Here is an 18,694-nt window from a genome sequence, read left to right as displayed (position 1 = left end):
CGGTTCGGGTCAGCCGAGCGAGCGGCCGGTCTCCGGCCCCGCCGCCGCGCTCTGCCGCCGCGCTCTGCCGCCGCTTGTCAGCCGCATCATGCCGAGCGCTGCTCAGCGCTAGCGCTTGAGCCGCGCCCCCTGTCCAGAGCCAGAGGGATGGTGGTAGTCACAGGGCGGGAGCCAGACAGCCGTCGCCCGGCCGGTGCCATGTCCAGCTCCGACGCCGAGGACGACTCTCTGGAGCCGGCCACCCCGACGGCCACGCAGGCGGGGCATGCGCTGCCGCTGCTGCCCCAGGAGGTACCGGGGCCGGGGCCAGGAGGGGCAGCAGGGCCGGGCAGCTGCCCTTGGGGTGGGAGCGCCGCGATGTCCAGGAGTCGGGCTCCCCCACCAGTGATGGCCCGGGTGTGTCCCCTGCCTCAGGGGTACCGGGTCCGCAGCCCCTGTAGTGCGTCCGGCCTGAGAGGATGACTGACCCCACCTCTCTGCCCCGTCCCCACCAACCTGAGGCGGGAGGCCAGGCCGCTAACTGGACCAGAAGCCCGGAGATGCTGCTGTCTTCCAGAGAGGCCAAGAGGAGGCTGGGGCAGCGGCCGAAAGCCAGCCTCCAGCTGCCCAGAGACGCGCAAGGAGCCAGCAGCAGAGAAGCAGCAGGCCGATGAGTAGGGGTGTCCACACAGCCCCTTCTTCTCCATCACTCTAGCACATTAGCTGCTGTGCCCTGATGCACGGTGCCCACCCACCCCCGCCCCCGTCTCACTGCCTTGTGAAATTCCATCCTACTAACGCCTGCGATGACCCTCAAGACAAGGGAGTACAGGAGGGAGGAATGCTGCGGGGCACTGAGGGTGGAAACCAGGAGGTGGAGGCTAAGGTAGTGCTAGGTGTGGGAGCATGTGACAGGGGAGACAGAGCCCCAGAGACACTGGGCTAGGCTGGGCGAGGCTCTAGGAAGTAGATAGTGTCGCTTGGAGCTGGAAGCCCTGTTCCTACAGCTGGGAGTGGGATGGGTCCCACAGAGGAAGTCCCACTAGCTCCTTGCTGACCTCACTGAAGCTGTCTGGTCCTCTAGGCCTCAGTTTGCTCTTCTGTCACCACAGTGTGAGGATCAGGTGAGGAACTGGGTGTGAAGTGGTTTGAAAGAGCTAAAAACCTTGGTAAATTAATCTCAAAAGAGTCCCCGAGCTGTCCCAATCCCAGACAGACAGCTTCTCTCCTCTCCAGTGGACTCAGTGCCTAGGGCTGCTGGAGACATGCTGAGCCAGGCTGGATTCTGCCTCCCCCTCCACCGCCCTCCCACCGCCCGGCCTGTGAGCTTCTCTTAACAAGCTTCTCCATCATGGAGAGCTTGTGAAAATGAGCAAAACTCTAGCAGTACTTTTAAGCTAGTTCCCATCGAGGTGACTCCGACTCATAGTGCCCCCATGTGTGTCAGAGTAGGACTGCAATTCATAGGGTTTTAATGGCTGATGTTTCAGAAGCAGATCCCAATGCCTTTCTTTCAAGGCACCTGTGGGTGGATTTGAACTGCCAACCTTTCAGTTAGAAGTACTTCTAGCAATTGGAAGAAAAGGGCCACTGGAGGCACAGTGGTGCCGTTTTTAACAAGTGCAGAGGGGAGTGTTAAGGATCCTTTTGTGCATTGTCATTGGAAGAACTATTTGGCTTGAGGGAAAGAGCAAAGGACATGGAGCTGGTAGGCCAGGGCTCTTGTGCCAGCTCCCTGCCGATTGCACTGCTCTAAACTCTATTTTCAATTGCTTTTTTCCTTCCTGCCTCGGTCTTCTCATCTCTAATATGTGACAAACACTTGGATTGTTAGGAGATATTCTTGGAAAAGATTTAAAGATCTCCACAAATATAAAGAAGTTGTATTACAAATTTGTGATACAAAATGTATTACACTTGTAATACATTTTGGAATGTATTATTCCAAAATGATATTTGATCCTTGGTATGCACAGAGAATGGTTTTATAGGAGGTATAGAATAAGCTGGGGAAGTGGTGGTTCAGTGGTAGAATTCTCCCCTTCCATGTGGGAGGCCCAGGTTCCTGGCCAATGCACCTCATGTGCAGCCACTGCCTGTCTGTTAGTGGTGGCTTGTGAGTTGCTATGATACTGAACAGGTTGCAGTAGAGCTTCCAGACTAAGATGGCTAGTAAGAAAGAACTGGTGATCTACTTCCAAAAAGCAGCCAGTGAAAACCCTATGGATCACAACGGTCTGATTCATAACCCATCATTGGGATGGTGTAGAACTGGGCAGCATTTTGTTCCATTGTGCATGGGGTCGCCATGAATTAGGGGCCAGCTTGATGGCAGCTGACAACAACAACATAGAATAAGCAGAAGGCATTTCTACCTCCTCTGGGAGCAGAAGAGTAATAATACACACATCCACAGAACTGTAAACGCCTGTCAGGCTCATTCATTCATTCATGCATTCATCCATATATTCAATGAATATTTCGGTCTTTACTGTACAAGGCCCTGGGTAAGTTGTAGTTAATGTATTTTATCCTACTTTATTTCACAAACAGTTTGAAAGGTGGGAAAAGGGACTGTCTCGATAAATATGCAGACTTTCACTGGAGCCAGAGAGATGTCATAATACTGAAAAGTATGTGCTGGGATAAAATTTCTGTTAATCTACAAGAGGTTTGTGGGAAAATTAGAACTGGCCTCATCTCTTTCACATGCAGTGGGTAGAAACTGGGGGCTGGGAAAGCCATTCAACAAAAAACACAAAATGCCTGTGTGTTTTAGGGGGACCTCAAGCTTCCCGGGGCAAATCTACCCCCTCATTTCCCTGCTCCTCACCCAGCCCTTGCCTCTAGCACCTTGGTCAGGCTGGAGACTAATCTCTGCAGATTCAGCAGGAGGGAATGGTGAGGAACAGAGAATGAGGAGTGGATGCCTGGAGGTATTCAACAGACATCTGCTGAGCCCTGCCGTCAGTGGCCCATGGTTGAAGGACACGATGCTGTCCCTGCTCTTGGGCAGCTTGAGGTCTGGTAGGGCCGGTTGACAGAAGAAAATAATTGTCAGTGTATCGTACTAGGTGCTATAATAGAGTGTGGAACAGAGTGAAGGCACAATGGAGGGAGTGTTTTGTTGACTGTCTTGGGGGAGTCTCTCAGTGGCGCAAATGGCTAAGTGCTCAACTATTGGCCGAAACGGTGGTGGTTCGAACCCACCCAGAGGTGTCTCACAAAGGTCACAGCCCTGACAAGCCTATGGAGCACAGTTCTACTCTGACACACACGGCCATAGCAACGAATAACAACATCTTGAGGGCAGGCAAGGGACCAAACAAAAACCAAACCATCGCCATCAAGTCGATTCTGACTCATGGCAGCTCCATGTGTTACTTAGTAGAAGTGCACTCTGTAGGGTTTTCTTGTCATATTTATGGAAGCAGATTGCCAGGCCTTTCTTCCACAGTGCTGCTGGGTGGGTTCAAACCACCAACCTTTCACTTAGTAGTAGGAGAGGAGAGCAGAAGTGCTCACAGAGGAGGGGAATCTTTAGGGTGAGTGGATGCTGTTAACCTGTATGGTTCCTTGGTGTGGATTAGAAAAAGGCTCACAGCTGAGTTAGCAGGTCCCTCTCATCCAGGCGCCCCTGTTCAGTGAAAACCTACACCACTGTTGAGTGTAGTTCTGTTTGCTAGGTGGTGCGTATGAGGGAGAGGAAGGGTGGTAAGAGCATTCTGGGCTGAGGAGACACCTTGGGCAAGGATACAGAGGTGGCAAGCTCAGGCAGTGGAAAAAGGACGATGAAAATTTGACATGCAGAGTGAGATAGTGGGGTTGGGGTGAGAGACCTGATAAGAGAGCTCTTAGAGGTAGAATAATGTCCCTGCATTGTGCAAATGGTTTGTGCTTGTTTACTAACCAAGAGGTTGACGGTTTGAATCCACCCAGCAGCACCATAGGAGAAAGACCTGGTGATCTCCTTCCATAAAGATTACAGCCAAGAAAACCCTACGGAGCAATTCTCTGTAACACATGGGGTCGTCATGAGTTGGAATCGACTCGACAGCAGTGGGTTTGGTTTTTTTTTGAACATTTGGTTGTGCTTTAAGTGAAAGTTTACCCAGCAAATTAGTTTCCCCTTCAGCCTTAAAAGCTTGTGAGTGGCCATCTAAGATACTCCACTGGTTTCACCTCATCTGGAGCAAGTGAGAATGAAGAAAACCAAAGACACAAGGGAAAGATTAGTCCAAAGAACTAATGGACCACAGCTACCACAGCCTCCACCAGACTGAGTCCAGCACAACTGGATGGTGTCTGGCTACCACCACCAATGGCTCTGACAGGGATCACAATAGAGGGTCCCAGACAGAGCTGGAGAAAAATATAGAACAAAATTGTAACTCACAAAAGAAAGGAAAAAAAAAGATCAGACTTACTGGTCTGATAGAGACTGGATAAACCTCAAGAGTATGATCCCGACACCCTTATAGCTCAGTAATGAAGCTACTCCTGAAGTTCACCCTTCAGCCAAAGATGAGACAGGCCCATAAAACAAAACAAGACTAAATGTGTACACCAGTCCAGGGGCAAGGACTAGAAAGCAAGAGGGGACAGGAAAGCTGGTAGTGGGGAACCCAAGTTCGAGAAAGGGAGAGTGTTGACATGTTGTGGGGTTGGCATCCAATGTCACAAAATAATATGTGTATTAATTGTTTAATGAGAAACTAGTTTGCTCTGTAAACCTTTGTCTAAAGTACATTTAAAAAAATTAGTTTCCCATTCAATAATTCATGCACAAATTGTTTCATGACAATGTTTGCAATCCCTGTGTGTTTGGTTTTTGGTTTTAGAGGTATAGTCGTCCCTGGGTGCCACAAATGGTTAGTGTGCTTGGCTGCTAAATAAAAGGTGGGAGGTTTGAGTCCACCCAGAGGCACCTTGGAAGAAAAGCCTAGTAATCTGCTTCTGAAAAATCAGCTACTGAAAACCCAATGGAACAGTTTTACTCTGACACATGTGGAATCACCATGAGTTGGAATTGACTCGATGGCAACTGGTTTAGTAGTTTAGGGGTAGAATGCGCAGGACTTGGCAATTGATGGTATTGGGAAGACAGAGGGGAGACAAGAAAGCATTCATACAGACCCCTGGGTGTGGATTTGGGTGACAGAGTGAATGGTATGGCACTCGTCAGACAGCCTGGCTCTCATTCCCCTTGCCTGTCTGAGACCCCTGGTGGTTCCTTTCCAGTTTCCTGAGGTTGTCCCCCTCAACATTGGAGGGGCCCACTTCACCACACGCCTGTCCACCCTGCGGCGCTATGAAGACACCATGCTGGCGGCCATGTTCAGTGGGCGTCATTACATCCCTACTGATGCCGAGGGCCGGTACTTCATCGACCGCGATGGTGCGCACTTTGGGTAAGTCTCCCCCTCCGCGGTCAGTTTTATAGTCCATGCAAATGAGTAGCGTGGGCTTGGGTTTGGGCCTTTGGCATCTTCAATAGTACCTAGAAGGTCTCTGGGTGGCACAAACAGTTTGTACTCAACTACTAACCTAAAGATTGGCGATTCAAACCCAGCCAGTGCCCACAGGAGAAAGGCTGGGCAAACTGCTTCTGTAAAGATTGTTGTTGTTCTTGTTGGTTCCAACTCATGGCAACCCCATGTGTTTTAGGGTAGAACTGCTCCATAGGGTTTTCTTGGCTGTCATTTTTTTTTTTTTATATTTTATTGTGTTTTTTACACAAAATAATAAATGTTGGAAAGGTTGTGAAGAGACTGGAACATTATACACTGTTGGTGGGAATGTAAAATGGTACAGCCACATTGGAAATCCCTTTGGCGCTTCCTTAAAAAGCTAGAAATAGAAGTGCCATACGGTCCAGCAGTCCCACTCCTTGGAAGATATCCTAGAGAAATAAGAACCGTCACATGAATAGATATATGCACACTCATGTTCATCGCAGCACTGTTCACAGTAGCAAAAGATGCAAACAACCTAGGTGCCCATCAACGGACGAATGGATAAACAAATTTTGGTATATTCACACAATGGAATACTATGCAATGATTAAGAACAACAATGAATCCATGAAACATCTTATAACATGGAAGAATTTGGAATGCATTATGCTGAGTGAAATTAGTCAGTTGCAAAAGGACAAATATTGTATAAGACTACTATTATAAGAACTCAAGAAAAGGTTTAAACACAGAAGAAAATGTTCTTTGATGGTTACGAGAGTGGGGAGGGAGGGAGAGGGGTATTCACTAACTAGTAGTAGACAAGAATTATCTTAGGTGAAGGGAAGGACAACACACACTACAGGGGAATTCAGCACAATTGGACTAAACCAAAAGCTAAGAAGTTTCCTGAATACAACCAAACATTTTGAGGGACAGAGTAGCAGGGGCAGGGGTCTGGGGACCATGGTTTCAGGGGACATCCAGGTCAATTGCATAACAAAGTTTATTAAGAAAATGTTCTGCATCCTACTTTGGTGAGTGGGGTCTGGGGCCTTAAGAGCTATTGAGCGGCCATCTAAGATTCATCAATTGGTCCAAACCACTTGGAACAAAGGAGAATGAAGAACAGCAAAGACACAAGGAAAATATTAGCCCGAGAGAAAGAAGGGCCACATAAACCAGAGACTTCATCAGCCTGAGACCATAAGAACTAGATGGTACCCAGCTACCACCAATGACAGGGAACACAAAAGAGAGTCCCTGATGGAGCAAGAGAAAAGTGGGAGGCAGAACTCAAATTCTAGTAAAAAAAAAACCAGATCAGATGGTTTGACTGAGACTGGAGGGACCTGGAAGACATGGCCCCGAGACTCTCTGTTAGCACAAAACTAAAACCATTCCCGAGGCCAACTCTTCAGACAAAGATCAGACTGGACTATGGGACATAAAATGATACTCGTGAAGAGTGCTTCTTAGCTCAAGTAGATACATGAGACTAAATGGGCAGCTCCTGTCCAGAGGCAAGATGAGAAGGCAGAAAGGGACAGGGGCTGGTTGAATGGACATGGGAAATCTGGGGTGGAAAGGAGGATGTGCTGTCACAGTATAGGGAGAGCAACTAGGGTCACAAAACAATGTGTGTATAAATTTTTGTATGCGAGACTAACTTGAATTGTTAACTTTCACTTAAAGCACAATAAAAAAATATTGTGTTTTTGGTGAAGGTTTACAAAGCAGTTTTGCTTTACATTCAACAATTTCTACACAGATTGTTCAGTGACATTGGTTACATTCTTCACAATGCATGAACACTCTCAGTATTTCCACTCTTGTTGTTCTGTTTCCATTAATCTAGTTTCCCTGCCCCCTTACATTCTCATCTTTGTTTGAAAGTAATTGTTGACTGTTTGATCTCATACAGATGATTTTTTTTTTTCTTGGCTATAATCTTAATGGAAGCAGATCACTGGGACTTTTCTTCTGTGGTACCAGTTGGGTAAGTTTGAATCACTAGGCTTTAAGTTAGCAGTCGAGCACAAACTGAACAGCCAAGAAAGCCCTGTGGAGCGCAGTTCTATTCTGTAACACAGGGATTCACCATGAGTCAGAATTGGCTTGACATTAATTTTTTTTTTCTTCCATACTATCTAAAAACCAAAAAATCCCAAACCCATTGCCGTTGAGTTGATCCTGACTCATAGCAAACCTATAGGACAGAGTAAAACTGCCCCATAGGGTTTCCAAGGAGCAGCTGGTGGATTCGAACTGCTGACCTTTTGGTTAGCAGCAGAACACTTAACCATAGTACCTAGAAAAGGAGATAATGTGTTGATGGCATTTAATAAATGTGCTTACTACATTGGGTCAAAATTCTTAGTTTCTTTCCTAAAGAAGACAATGATAGGGAAGTCCCAGGGAACACACACTGGCCGGGAATGATGATACTTCTTCTATTCTATGCCGTTTAAGACCAGAAGTTGTCATTTGTGTGGAAAGGAATAGGTGCGTCTCTACCTAGAGGCGAGGAGAGTATAAAAGAGCCTCTCGGAGAACGCTGTCAGTTCCAAATTCTGGGGTTCTGCGTTGCCATGGTGTGCAGCAGTGGTTCCCAGACATCTTACTATAGTTTAAAACAAACTGTTATGGATTGTATTGTGTCCCCCAAAGTGTGTATCAACTTGGCTAGACCACGATTCCCAGTATTGTATGGTTGTCCACCATTTTGTGATCTGATGTGATTATCCCTTTGTTGTTAGGTGCCATCGGGTCGGTTCTAACTCATAGCAACCCTATGTACAACAGAATGAAACACTGCCCGGTCTTGTGCCATCCTCATGATTGTTGTTATGCTTGAGCCCATTGCTGCAGTTACTATGTCAGTCCATCTCATTGAGGGTCTTCCTCTTTTTCACTTACTCTCTACTTTACCAAGCATGGTGTCTTTCTCCAGGGACTGATCCCTCCTGATAACATGTCCAAAGTATGTGAGATGAAGTCTCGCCATCCTTGCTTCTAAGGAGCATTCTGGCTGTACTTCTTCCAAGACAGATTTGTTTGTTCTTTTGGCAGTCCATGGTATGTATATTCAGCATTCTTCACCAACACAGTAACTCAAAGGCGTCAATTCCTCTTCTGTCTTCCTTATTCATTGCCCAGCTTTTGCATGCATATGAGGCAATTGAAAATACCATGGCTTGGATCAGGTGCACCTTAGTCCTTAAAGTGACATCTTTGCTTTTTTAACACTTTAAAGAGGTCTTTTGCAGCAGATTTGCCCAGTGCAATGCATCATTTGATTTCTTGACTGCTGCTTCCATGGGTGTTGATTGTGGATCCAAGTAAAGTGAAATCCTTGACAACTTCAGTCTTTTCTCTGTTTATCATGATGTTGCTTATTGGTCCAGTTGTGAGGATTTTTGTTTTCTTTATGTTGAGGTGCAATCCAGACTGAAGGCTGTAGTCTTTGATCTTCATCAGTAAGTGTTTCAAGTCCTCTTCACTTTCAGCAAGGAAGGTTGTGTCATCTGCATATCGCAGGTTGTTAATGAGTCTTCCTTTAATCCTAATTCTCCATTCTTCATGTAGTCCAGCTTCTTGGAATATTTATGCGATTATCCTATGTATTGTAAATCCTAGCTTTTATGATGTTTGTCTTGGTTATATAGTGCTGCTATAACAGAAATACCACAAGTTGATGGCTTCAACAAAGAGAAGTTTATTCTCTCACAGTCTAGTAGGCTAGAAGTCCAAATTTGGTGCATCAGCTCCAGGAGAAGGCTTTCTGTCTCAGTGGCTCTGGAGGAAGGTCCTTGTCATCAATCTTCCCCTGGACTAGGAGCTTTTCAGCACAGGAACCCCAGGTCCAAAGGATGCACTCTGCTCCTGTCACTGCTTTCTTGGTGTTATGAGGTCCCCCATCTTTCTGCTTTTTTAATCTCAAAAGAAAGTGACTCAAAATACAACCTAATCTTGTAGATTGAGTCCTGTCTCATTAACATAACTGCTTCTAATCCTGCCTCATTAACATGATAGAGGTACAATTTACAACGCATAGGAAAACCGTATCAAGTGACAAAATGGTAGACAATCACACAATATGGGGAGTCGTGGCTTCGCCAAGTTGATACACATCTTTGGGGGACACAATTCAATCCATAACAATGTTAATGAGGCAGGATTAGAGGCAGTTATGTTAATGAGGCAGGACTCAATCTACTGGATTAGTTTGTATCTTGAGACAGTCTCTTTTTAGATATAAAAGAGAGAATTGAGCAGAGAGGAGGGGGACTTTATACCACCAAGCAAGAAGAGGTGGGGGCGGAGTGCATACTTCAGACTAGATAACTAAGACACAGACCAAAAAAGGTGAGGGGAGGGCCGACATAAGCTGCCCTGCTTTGATTTTGCCAAGGTAAGAAACAAAAACCTTCTGTCGTTCATGTCATTTAACAATAAAGAAAAACATACTCTCAAAAAGATTACCCTTTCCGAAAGGACACGTGGCCCCCTTACACATAAACAACTTAAAGACTTTAAGCCTCAGTATCCTTGTTTATGAAATAAGGAATAATTATAGTTGCTTTGCAGATACTGTGTGGTTTAAAGTCAGGAAAGGTGTGCGTCAGGATCGTATCCTTTCACCATACTTATTCAACCTGTGTGCTGAACAGATAATCCAAGAAGCTGGACTGTATGAAGAAGAATGCAGCATCAGGATTGGAGGAAGACTCATTAACAATCTGCAGTATGGAGATGACAGTCTTGCTTGCTGAAAGTGAAGAGGCCTTGAAGCCCTTACTAATGAAGATCAAAGACTACAGCCTTCAGTATGGATCACACCTCAACATAAAGACAACAAAAATCCTCACAACTGGACCAATAAGCAACATCATGATAAACGGAGAAAAGATTGAAGTTGATAAGTATTTCATTTTACTTGGATCCACAATCAATGCCCATGGAAGCAGCAGTTAATAAATCAGACAACATATCACGTTGGGCAGATCTGCTACAAAAGGTCTATTTAAAGTGTTGAAAAGCAAATATGTCACTTTGAGGACTAAGGTGCACCTGACCCAAGCCATGGTGTTTTCAGTCGTCTCATAAACTGAGCAGTGAATAAGGAAGACCAAGAATAATTGATGCCCTTGAATTATGGTGTTGGCAGAGAATATCGAGTATACCATGGACTGCCAGAAGAACGAACAAATCTGTCTTGGAAGAAGTACAGCCCGAATGCTCCTTAGAAGCAAGGATGGTGAGACTTCGTCTCACAAACTTTGGATATTGTATCAAGCGAGATCAGTCCCTGGAGAAGGACATCATGCTCAGTAAAGTAGAGAGTCAGCGAAAAAGAGGAACATCCTCAATGAGATGGATTGACACAGTGGCTGCAACAATGGGCTCAAGCATAACAATTGTGAGGATGGCGCAGGATCGGGTAGTGTTTCATTCTGTTGTACGTAGGGTTGCTCTGAGTTGGAACCGACTCTATGGCACCTAACGACACCACAACAACAACATAGCTGCCCTGCAGGCCTGTCAGATATAAGGAGTAAATAAAGAGCCCTGGTGTGACTCTTTGGAGCCCTGGTGGTGCAGTGGTTAAGAGCTCAGCTGCTAACCAAAAGTACGTAGTTTGAATTCACCAGCTTCTTCTTGGAAACCCTATGGGGCCATTCTGCTCTGTCCTATAGGGTCACTGAGTGGGAATCGACTTGATGGCAATGGGTTTGATTTTTTTGGTTGGTGTGACCCTTTGGTCCCTGGGTGGCACAAATGGTTTGCACTTGACTGCTAACCTAAAAAAAAAAAAAAAAAAAGCTATAAAACTACTAACCTAAATGTTAGCGGTTCAAACCCATCCAGCGGCACCACAGAAGAAAGTTTGGCATCTGTTCCTGTAAAGATTACAGCCAAGAAAACCCTTTGGAGCACAGTTCTACTTTGTAACACAGGAGGCTGCCATGAGTCGGAATCCACTCAACGGCAGTGAGTTTGGTGTCTTTTGGTTGGTGTGATCCCTGGCCAGGTCCCTGTCAGGGTATGTGGCGGAAACTCTGTGTAACTTTGGAGATGAGTAGAGAACTGATGTGGTCCTTGACCTTGAACCAGATGACCAGAGAGGCAGAAACCCTCCAACCACCACCTCTGTGCCGGCCGCCAAACAAGAACACCCACGCTGGGAAAGGTCACTTTTATCCTCAGGAAGGAGCCTGTGGCCAAATCATTTGCTTTGGAGCATCTGCGTTTCCCCAGGGGGCTATCAGCTGCCTCCAAGGCTGAAAAAACAAAGTGTCACTTCACTCTGCAGAACTATAAAAAGATTTCTGTTTGCAGGCTGTTTGGGGGAAGAATGTGCTGGCCCCAGCTGGCAGCTCCTACAGCACTCTGAGCTGGGGCTTGCTCCAGGGTTACGTTCTCCAGAGCTCACCAAGGCTCACAGAAGGTCCTAGAGGACTAGTTTTGGATGGGAGCGTGAGGAGGGGGTCAGGGTTTGGCTCTAGGCCGCTGTGCCCGTGCCCATGTGGCACTGCAGAGTGAGGAGCCAAGCACAGGCACAGTGGAGAGCGGAATGTTGTGGCATTCCGGCTTGAACCACACGACTCCAGCAGCCTGTGAGTCATCATCAGCAGACGAAGCTTTCCAAAGACCCAGATAAAAGAGAGTGGGCTCAGGGCATTTAGGGGTACATTTCTCTGCTGACACGGCTCATGCAGCCCCAGTGCCCCTGTGGAGGACCGTTTGAACTGGACCATTTGTGCTGAAGTCTGGAGCCTGGCGGGTATGGCCTGGAGCCAACCTTGTCTGCACCCGAGTCTCTGGCAGCTGCAGCTCCTTGAATAAGGGGGTTCTTGACCTCTCAGAGCCTGATTCCTCATTCTAAAGTGGAGGATTGGATGGGAGAACACATGAGTAGTGGGTGTTGCTGGTGGTGTGTATGGTCATAGACTGATGATGGGGTGGCAGCTTCACCTTGTGGTTTACTCACATGTCCTTACAGGAGAGCTCTTCCCACACCTACCAGTGAGGAATCTGATCACTCTCAGCACTAATGAATTGGGAAAGAGAATTAGAAGGACTGGGTTTTATTTTTAAAAAATGCAACGCATGATTTTATTCAGCCCTAGAACAGGAGTCCCTGGGTGGCACAGATGATAAGCACTTGACTACTAAACAAAAGGTTGGTGGTTCAAACCCACCCAGAGGCGCCTGAGGAGAAAGGCCTGGCAATCTGCTTCCAAAAGGTCACAGCCTTGAAAACCCTACGTAACATGTCTGCTTTGCACACATAGGGTCACCACGCATCAGGATCGATGGCAATGGTTGTTTTTTTTTTCATATACTAATTTATTTAATGCCCTTATAACGTTATAAGGTAGTTTTGTTACTTCTTCCCATTTTACAGATGAGGAAACAGGCCCAGAGAGGTTAAGTCACTCACTGGCAGTCTGGGGCTAGAGCCCATGCTCTGACTGTGTGGCACCACCCAGGTCCATTAGCTCCTCCTCACCAGCCCCCCGTTCCTTCCCTCTCAGAGACGTGCTGAACTTCCTGCGCTCGGGGGACCTGCCACCCTGGGAGCGTGTGCGGGCCGTGTACAAGGAGGCCCAGTACTATGCCATTGGAGCCCTCCTGGAGCAGCTGGAGAACATGCAGCCACTCAAGGGGGAGAAGGTGCGCCAGGCGTTTCTGGGACTTATGCCCTATTACAAAGGTGAGGGGTCGACTGCCCAGGATGGGGGGGTGGGGAGGAGGGTCCCAGGGATCTGTTGGTGCCTTGGTCTCTACCAGCACAAGTGGCTCCAGGGTTCATCCGATGACCAGGATGGGAGAGAATCCCACTCCTCCCCATCACTCCAGAAAGACTTGGGTTGGAGTGGGCCCACCTTGCCTGTGACAGCCATCACATTTCCTTTTAAGAGAACAGTCCTCATCCCGTTGGTTTTCTTTTTGCTGAGGAGAACCACGGAGGCCCTAGGTGGTGCAAACAGTTAACACACTCAGCTACTAAACAAAAGCTGCAGGTTCAAGTTCATCCAGAAGTGCCTTGGAAGAAAGGCCTGGCAGTCTACTTCCAAAAAGTCAGCCATCGAAAACCCTATGAAGCACAGTTCTACTCTGACACACATGGAGCAGCCATGAGTCAGAGTCGAGTCAATGGCAGCTGGGGCTGGGATGGAGAACCATGAGCCCTGGTTAAGTTTGTGCCCTTCCCAGGCCCACAGAGCCCCTTCCCCGGGAATCTCTTCCTCCTGCATCCTGCCATCACTGGGGCTCCCCTGCCCTGCCCCTCCCCACTCCCATGATGGACACTGTGTCCACCCGCACAGACCATCTGGAACGGATTGTGGAGATCGCCCGGCTGCGTGCGGTGCAGCGGAAGGCCCGCTTCGCTAAGCTCAAGGTCTGCGTCTTCAAGGAGGAGATGCCCATTACGCCCTACGAGTGTCCGCTCCTCAGCTCCCTGCGCTTCGAGCGGAGTGAGAGCGACGGGCAGCTCTTTGAGCACCACTGCGAGGTGGATGTGTCGTTTGGGCCCTGGGAGGCCGTGGCTGACGTCTACGACCTGCTGCATTGCCTGGTGACGGACCTCTCGGCCCAGGGCCTCACAGTGGACTACCAGTGCATCGGGGTGTGTGACAAGCACCTCATCAACCACTACTACTGCAAGCGCCCCATCTATGAGTTCAAGATCACATGGTGGTGAGTAGCCTGGTGGGGAGCAGAGGCTGTCAGGGAGGAGCCGTGGCCCTTGATGGCTCTGGGAGTAAGGTCCCTGTGAGGGTTGCCTCCTGCCTGCCCCAGGACCTGCTGAGGTGCAAGGTGTGTACAAAGCCTGTGGCACAACTCCCAGGGCATGACAGTGCAGCTCCTATCTCTCCATGGCGCCTCAGAGGCAGGCTCAGGGTTCGTGCCGGCGGGACCCAGAGCCTGCACTCTCCCAGCCCTGCTTCGAGGTGTGGCTGCCTTTGCCTGTGGCTGATGGGGTCTCGCTAGGGCTTGACCAGGAAGTCCAGAGAGGTGTTGTCACTTTCTTGGCCTGGCAGGAGAGTTTCTGCCCTCTGTAGAGTCCCGTTAGGAAACTAATGTAGGCGTAAGCACTTCCTCTGCCCGTTCACGTGCCTCTTCCTGTGCTCAGCATGTACAAGTAAGCACTGACTATGATGCGGGAGGGGGTTTCCCAAGCACCCTGCAGCCCCTGTCTGAAGGAGAAAGAGCACCTGTCTCTCCCGGCACACCCTCTCCCCCACGCTATCTGAGGATGTGGACAGACTCTTTCTTTCTTCCCAGCATATGGCCCTCACCACCTCTTGGAGATGTAACTAGTTGCCAAAGCTGTGTACCAGGCTGGCCTTAGAAAACCACCATGTTTACAGCCCTGTCTTGGGGCCTTGGCTTCTCCTACCTTCAACCAACCTTCCTTGCTTGCAGGGGTTATCTTCTCACAGGGCTGGAATGCAAACGTCAAAATCTCCTTCTGAAGATTCCCTAAGTCAAAGCAAGCAGGGCGCTGAGATTTCCTGTTCTTTGAGATGTAGCATCCTCCATAGGGGCTCAGAAAACCTCCTTGGCTGCTTGTTCAGGTGTTAGGGTCAGACTTGGGGGGAACCTCCTTGGACGGGAACCTGCCCTTTAGCCCCTATGGAATTATCCTGCTAACGTTCTTCCTCTGGGAGGGTGTCTGTTCTGGGGCAGTGAAGAAAGGGCTGGGTGAGAGGCCCAGCCATCCTTAGAGCTGTAGGAAGACAGCAGCAGACCTTGATTATGTGTTAACTCCCGCACTAGAGAGAAAGAAAGATCGCCAAGGGTCTCCTCCCCGTGCACGTCCTCCTTGCTGTCTGCAGCCCAGGCAGCTGGTCAGGATGTGGGCACGCATCTCCTCCAGGCAGAGCCATGCAGCACCGCTAGTCAAAAGCAACATTTCTGTACACTGGGACCATGAATACACTGGGCTGTCCCCTTAGGGACATTTTTTTTATATGCAAAGGATTGGTGAGGGCAGCCCCACAGGTCCCAGTCTTACAGGAGTAGATTGGTGAGGTGAGGCAAGGGGGGCTGAGGATGTCTGTGTCCCTCTGAGGAAGAGAGGGCCAGGCCCGAGACGCAAGCTGAGTTCCCTCACGGGACTGGGGGGCACTGATCCCCTGGTGCCTGTGTGGGAACTTGTAAATTTCACTATTATGTGCGTGGAGCAGAGATGGAGACCGAGCTCTGAGGGGAAAGGACAGGCCTTCAGGTTCCAGGTGTGCGTTCTTCCTATCATTCTCGGACAGTCTCTTTTCTGGAGCTGACATCCGCTTGGAGCTTAACCCCGAAGCGTGGCTCTTGCCTTGTTCTGACAGCACAGTCTTTCCTTTCCATGGCTCTGAGTGGTGTTCCTGCCTAATGTGTGTTCACTTCTCAGCAGACACTGAGACCAGCCACTCAGGAGGAGGTCAGGGTGAGTGGAGCAGAGATAAGTCAGCCCAGTGCTTTCAGTGGTCTAGCCTGCCACAGAGCATCCCAGTGCTGGGCCAGGTAGAGTCCATCCACGTAAGACATGGAGCGACTGTTTGCTCAAATGCAGGTTTGCTCATAAACAGGCCCTGAAACTTGCTTGGGGTTTCAGGGGTGCTGGGCAAGGACCCCCTCCCTCCATCTCTCTGCCGCCTAAGCTGTTCTCACAGTGGTGTGCTCTGGGCCAGGTGGGGAGACAGGACTCTGGGCCAGCAGAGCAGGCAGAAGGGACACTGACTGGCCAGCTTAGAGCTCTTTCTAATGGGAGTAAAAGAATTCGGTGGCCCGGTTTGAGAGGCCAAGGCCAGGCTGGGAGGTGGTTTAGGATGTTGTGGACTGTGTAGTGGCCTCCAAAGAAAGGGGTCATTTTTAAGGAAATGTCTTCTCCCAGTCAGATCCCTCTCCAAGTCTAGATAGCCAGGCCCAGCACATAAGAAGGGTTGGGCCAGGAACAGGGCCCCAAAGGATGAAAGCTCCCTGATGCAAAGGAAGTATTTTTCATAGAATTCTCATGCAGAATGTCAGTAAATGCCCCTCAACACAATGAGGGAAAAGACTGTCTATCTTGAGACAGGCCGGTGGTTACTGGGGAGTCAGACCCTTGAAGTGCTGGCCTTGGAGCTTCCCTTGTGTTCAGCTTTGGGCAGTTGTCCTCCCAGGTGCCATGCTCACTGGGTGGGAAGGTGGACGCTTTAGGAGCTAGGCCCATGCTGCAATGCTAGCCATAAAAAATTTCAATAAAAATACAGATTAAACCACATGAACCACAGCCTCCACCAGCCTGAGCCCAGAAGAACTAGATGGTGCCTGGCTATCACCACCAGCAGTTCTGACAGGGATCACAATAGAGGGTCCTGGACAGAGCAGGAGAAAAATGTAGAACAAAATTCAGATTCACAAAAAAAAGACTTACTGGTCTGACATAGACTGGAGAAACCCCCAAGACTATGGCCCCCGGGCACCCTGCTAACTTAGAGCTGAAGCCACTCTCAAAGCCACCTTTTCAGCCAAAGATTAGACAGGCCTATAAAACAAACAGTAACACACGTGAAGAACGTGCTTCTTAGTTCAATCAAGTATAGGAGACAGATGGGCAACACCTGCCCCAAAGCAAAGACGAGAGGGCAGGAAGGAATAGGAAAAGTGGATGAATGGTCGCAGAGAAAGGGGGAGAGTGCTGACTCATTGCGGGAATTGCAGCCAAAGTCACAAAACAGTTTGTGTGTAAATTTTTGAATGAAAAACTAATTTGCGCTGTAAACTTTCACCTAAAACACAATAAAATTTTTAAAAATTTTTAAAAAACCAATAGCAACAAAAAAGACAGAAACAAGACCACAGTGAAACACGTCACTCCGTCCCAGGGGGAGGGATTCTTCTGGTGATGTTCTGAATAGAAGGATGGACTTCTTCACCACCTTCCTCCCCCTCTGGATGGTCCTCCAGGCTGCCCAGTGCTTCCCGTGCGGAAGGCAGCAACATACTCTCAAAAGCTTCCCCTCTTGTCCTGGGGTTACGACTATCTGGGAGCCGTTGGACCTGAGGCTGAGCAGGTTTAATCCTCCTGTTCTGGACTACTGTCTGGAGGACTGGGAAGTAGACATTTGTGAGACATTAAGTCGGTGAGTGTCAGTGTGTGATTCCGGCCTGCGCTGAAGAGGTTGAGAAAAACAACAGCTAGACAACACACAACTCTTCACACGGAGTGCTCTGACCGCAGTGAGAGTTTCAGACGCCTTCCTTCTGCGTATCTTCTGTCCTTGTCTGCTCCTCGTGTGAGCACTCCCAGGCTTTCCTGGGCACCATGTTGCGGGGCTCTTGGGTGAAAGTGGTGACCACCTTGTGGTCCTGAAATAGAGAAGCTTTAAAGCTGGGACTGGGGTGGGAGAGGTGTTTGGAATTCTGGAAGAAAATTTGTGTATATACACATATGTGCACTGGGAGGGGGACTGTGGGGGCGGGGGAGGTGGGAACAAAGGTCGGGGAAGGACAGGCAGTGGCTCTGAAGTATGGGAGGCCTCCTGGCCCGGTGTCTTCCTTCTGTACACGAGGGGCTTGTGGACGTGGAATAACACAGCCTGTGTGTGTTCATGTACCTTTGGCACATGGAGCCTCAGGACCCATAGGTGGCATTAAAGTCGGGCATCAGAACCTGGGTAGTGTGCCTTTCCTTTTTATAGAGATGTGCTTTCCCCCATCCAGAGTCGCCCCCCCCCACCCCAGTTCACCTCCATCTTTTTCCTGTCCCCCTTCACCAGCAAATATGTCTTGGTTTCTGCTTAACATGGGGTATGTTTTGGGATGCTGCACTAAATAAAACAGACTCTCCCCTGAGAGCAGCAGCTGAGCTTCTGCCCTGACTGAAGTTAGAGGAAGGTGGGATCCATGGAGAAGCTTCTGGATTGCTCGAGCCTTGTCTCCGCTCAGGTGGGCATGTGCCTGCTCTGACCCAGGCAGACAGCTCTGACCTCTTCTGCCGAGAGCTCTCGGGGAAAGAAGATACCATAATTGCTTTGTCGCTGTGTAACTCACCGGTCAGGTGGTTCTGAAGTAAATGCCTTCTGCAGTACCCCCCACTTCTTTCTGAAGGAAGATGAGTGCCTCTAAGCTTAGGTGAGCCTTCCTTGAGGAAAATGGACATAAGCTGCCCTTCCTCTGAGGCAGAGTTTGGCACCTTCCTGGATGATGAGTGGCTTCATCAAGATGCCCCTTGGAGTTACTTCATGGATCAATCCAGAAAGGTAAGTTCTGAAGTT

General features: G+C 48.8%; 1 protein-coding gene across 2 annotated transcripts; it reads left to right on the top strand.

The window, feature by feature from the left end:
• KCTD7 (potassium channel tetramerization domain containing 7) lies at positions 1-18,134 on the top strand. 2 transcript variants are annotated; one of them, XM_004380780.2, is made up of 5 exons: positions 1-291; positions 5,221-5,390; positions 12,977-13,155; positions 13,772-14,144; positions 17,251-18,134. In XM_004380780.2, the coding sequence occupies exons 1-5, from the start codon at positions 148-150 to the stop codon at positions 17,321-17,323; spliced, it is 939 nt and encodes a 312-aa protein (XP_004380837.2). In that variant the 5' UTR covers positions 1-147; the 3' UTR covers positions 17,324-18,134. The 2 variants fall into 2 exon arrangements, with proteins under 2 accessions (XP_004380837.2, XP_023591078.1); XM_023735310.1 differs by lacking the exon at positions 17,251-18,134 and adding an exon at positions 14,874-16,762.
• The last annotated feature ends 560 nt before the right edge of the window (positions 18,135-18,694 follow it).

This window comes from Trichechus manatus, unplaced genomic scaffold, assembly GCF_000243295.1.
Source record: "Trichechus manatus latirostris isolate Lorelei unplaced genomic scaffold, TriManLat1.0 scaffold00077, whole genome shotgun sequence".
In the NCBI taxonomy this organism is placed as follows: Eukaryota; Metazoa; Chordata; class Mammalia; order Sirenia; family Trichechidae; genus Trichechus; species Trichechus manatus.
The sequence above is the reverse complement of the archived record's forward strand: the minus strand, read 5'-3'. Positions and strand labels throughout refer to the sequence as shown.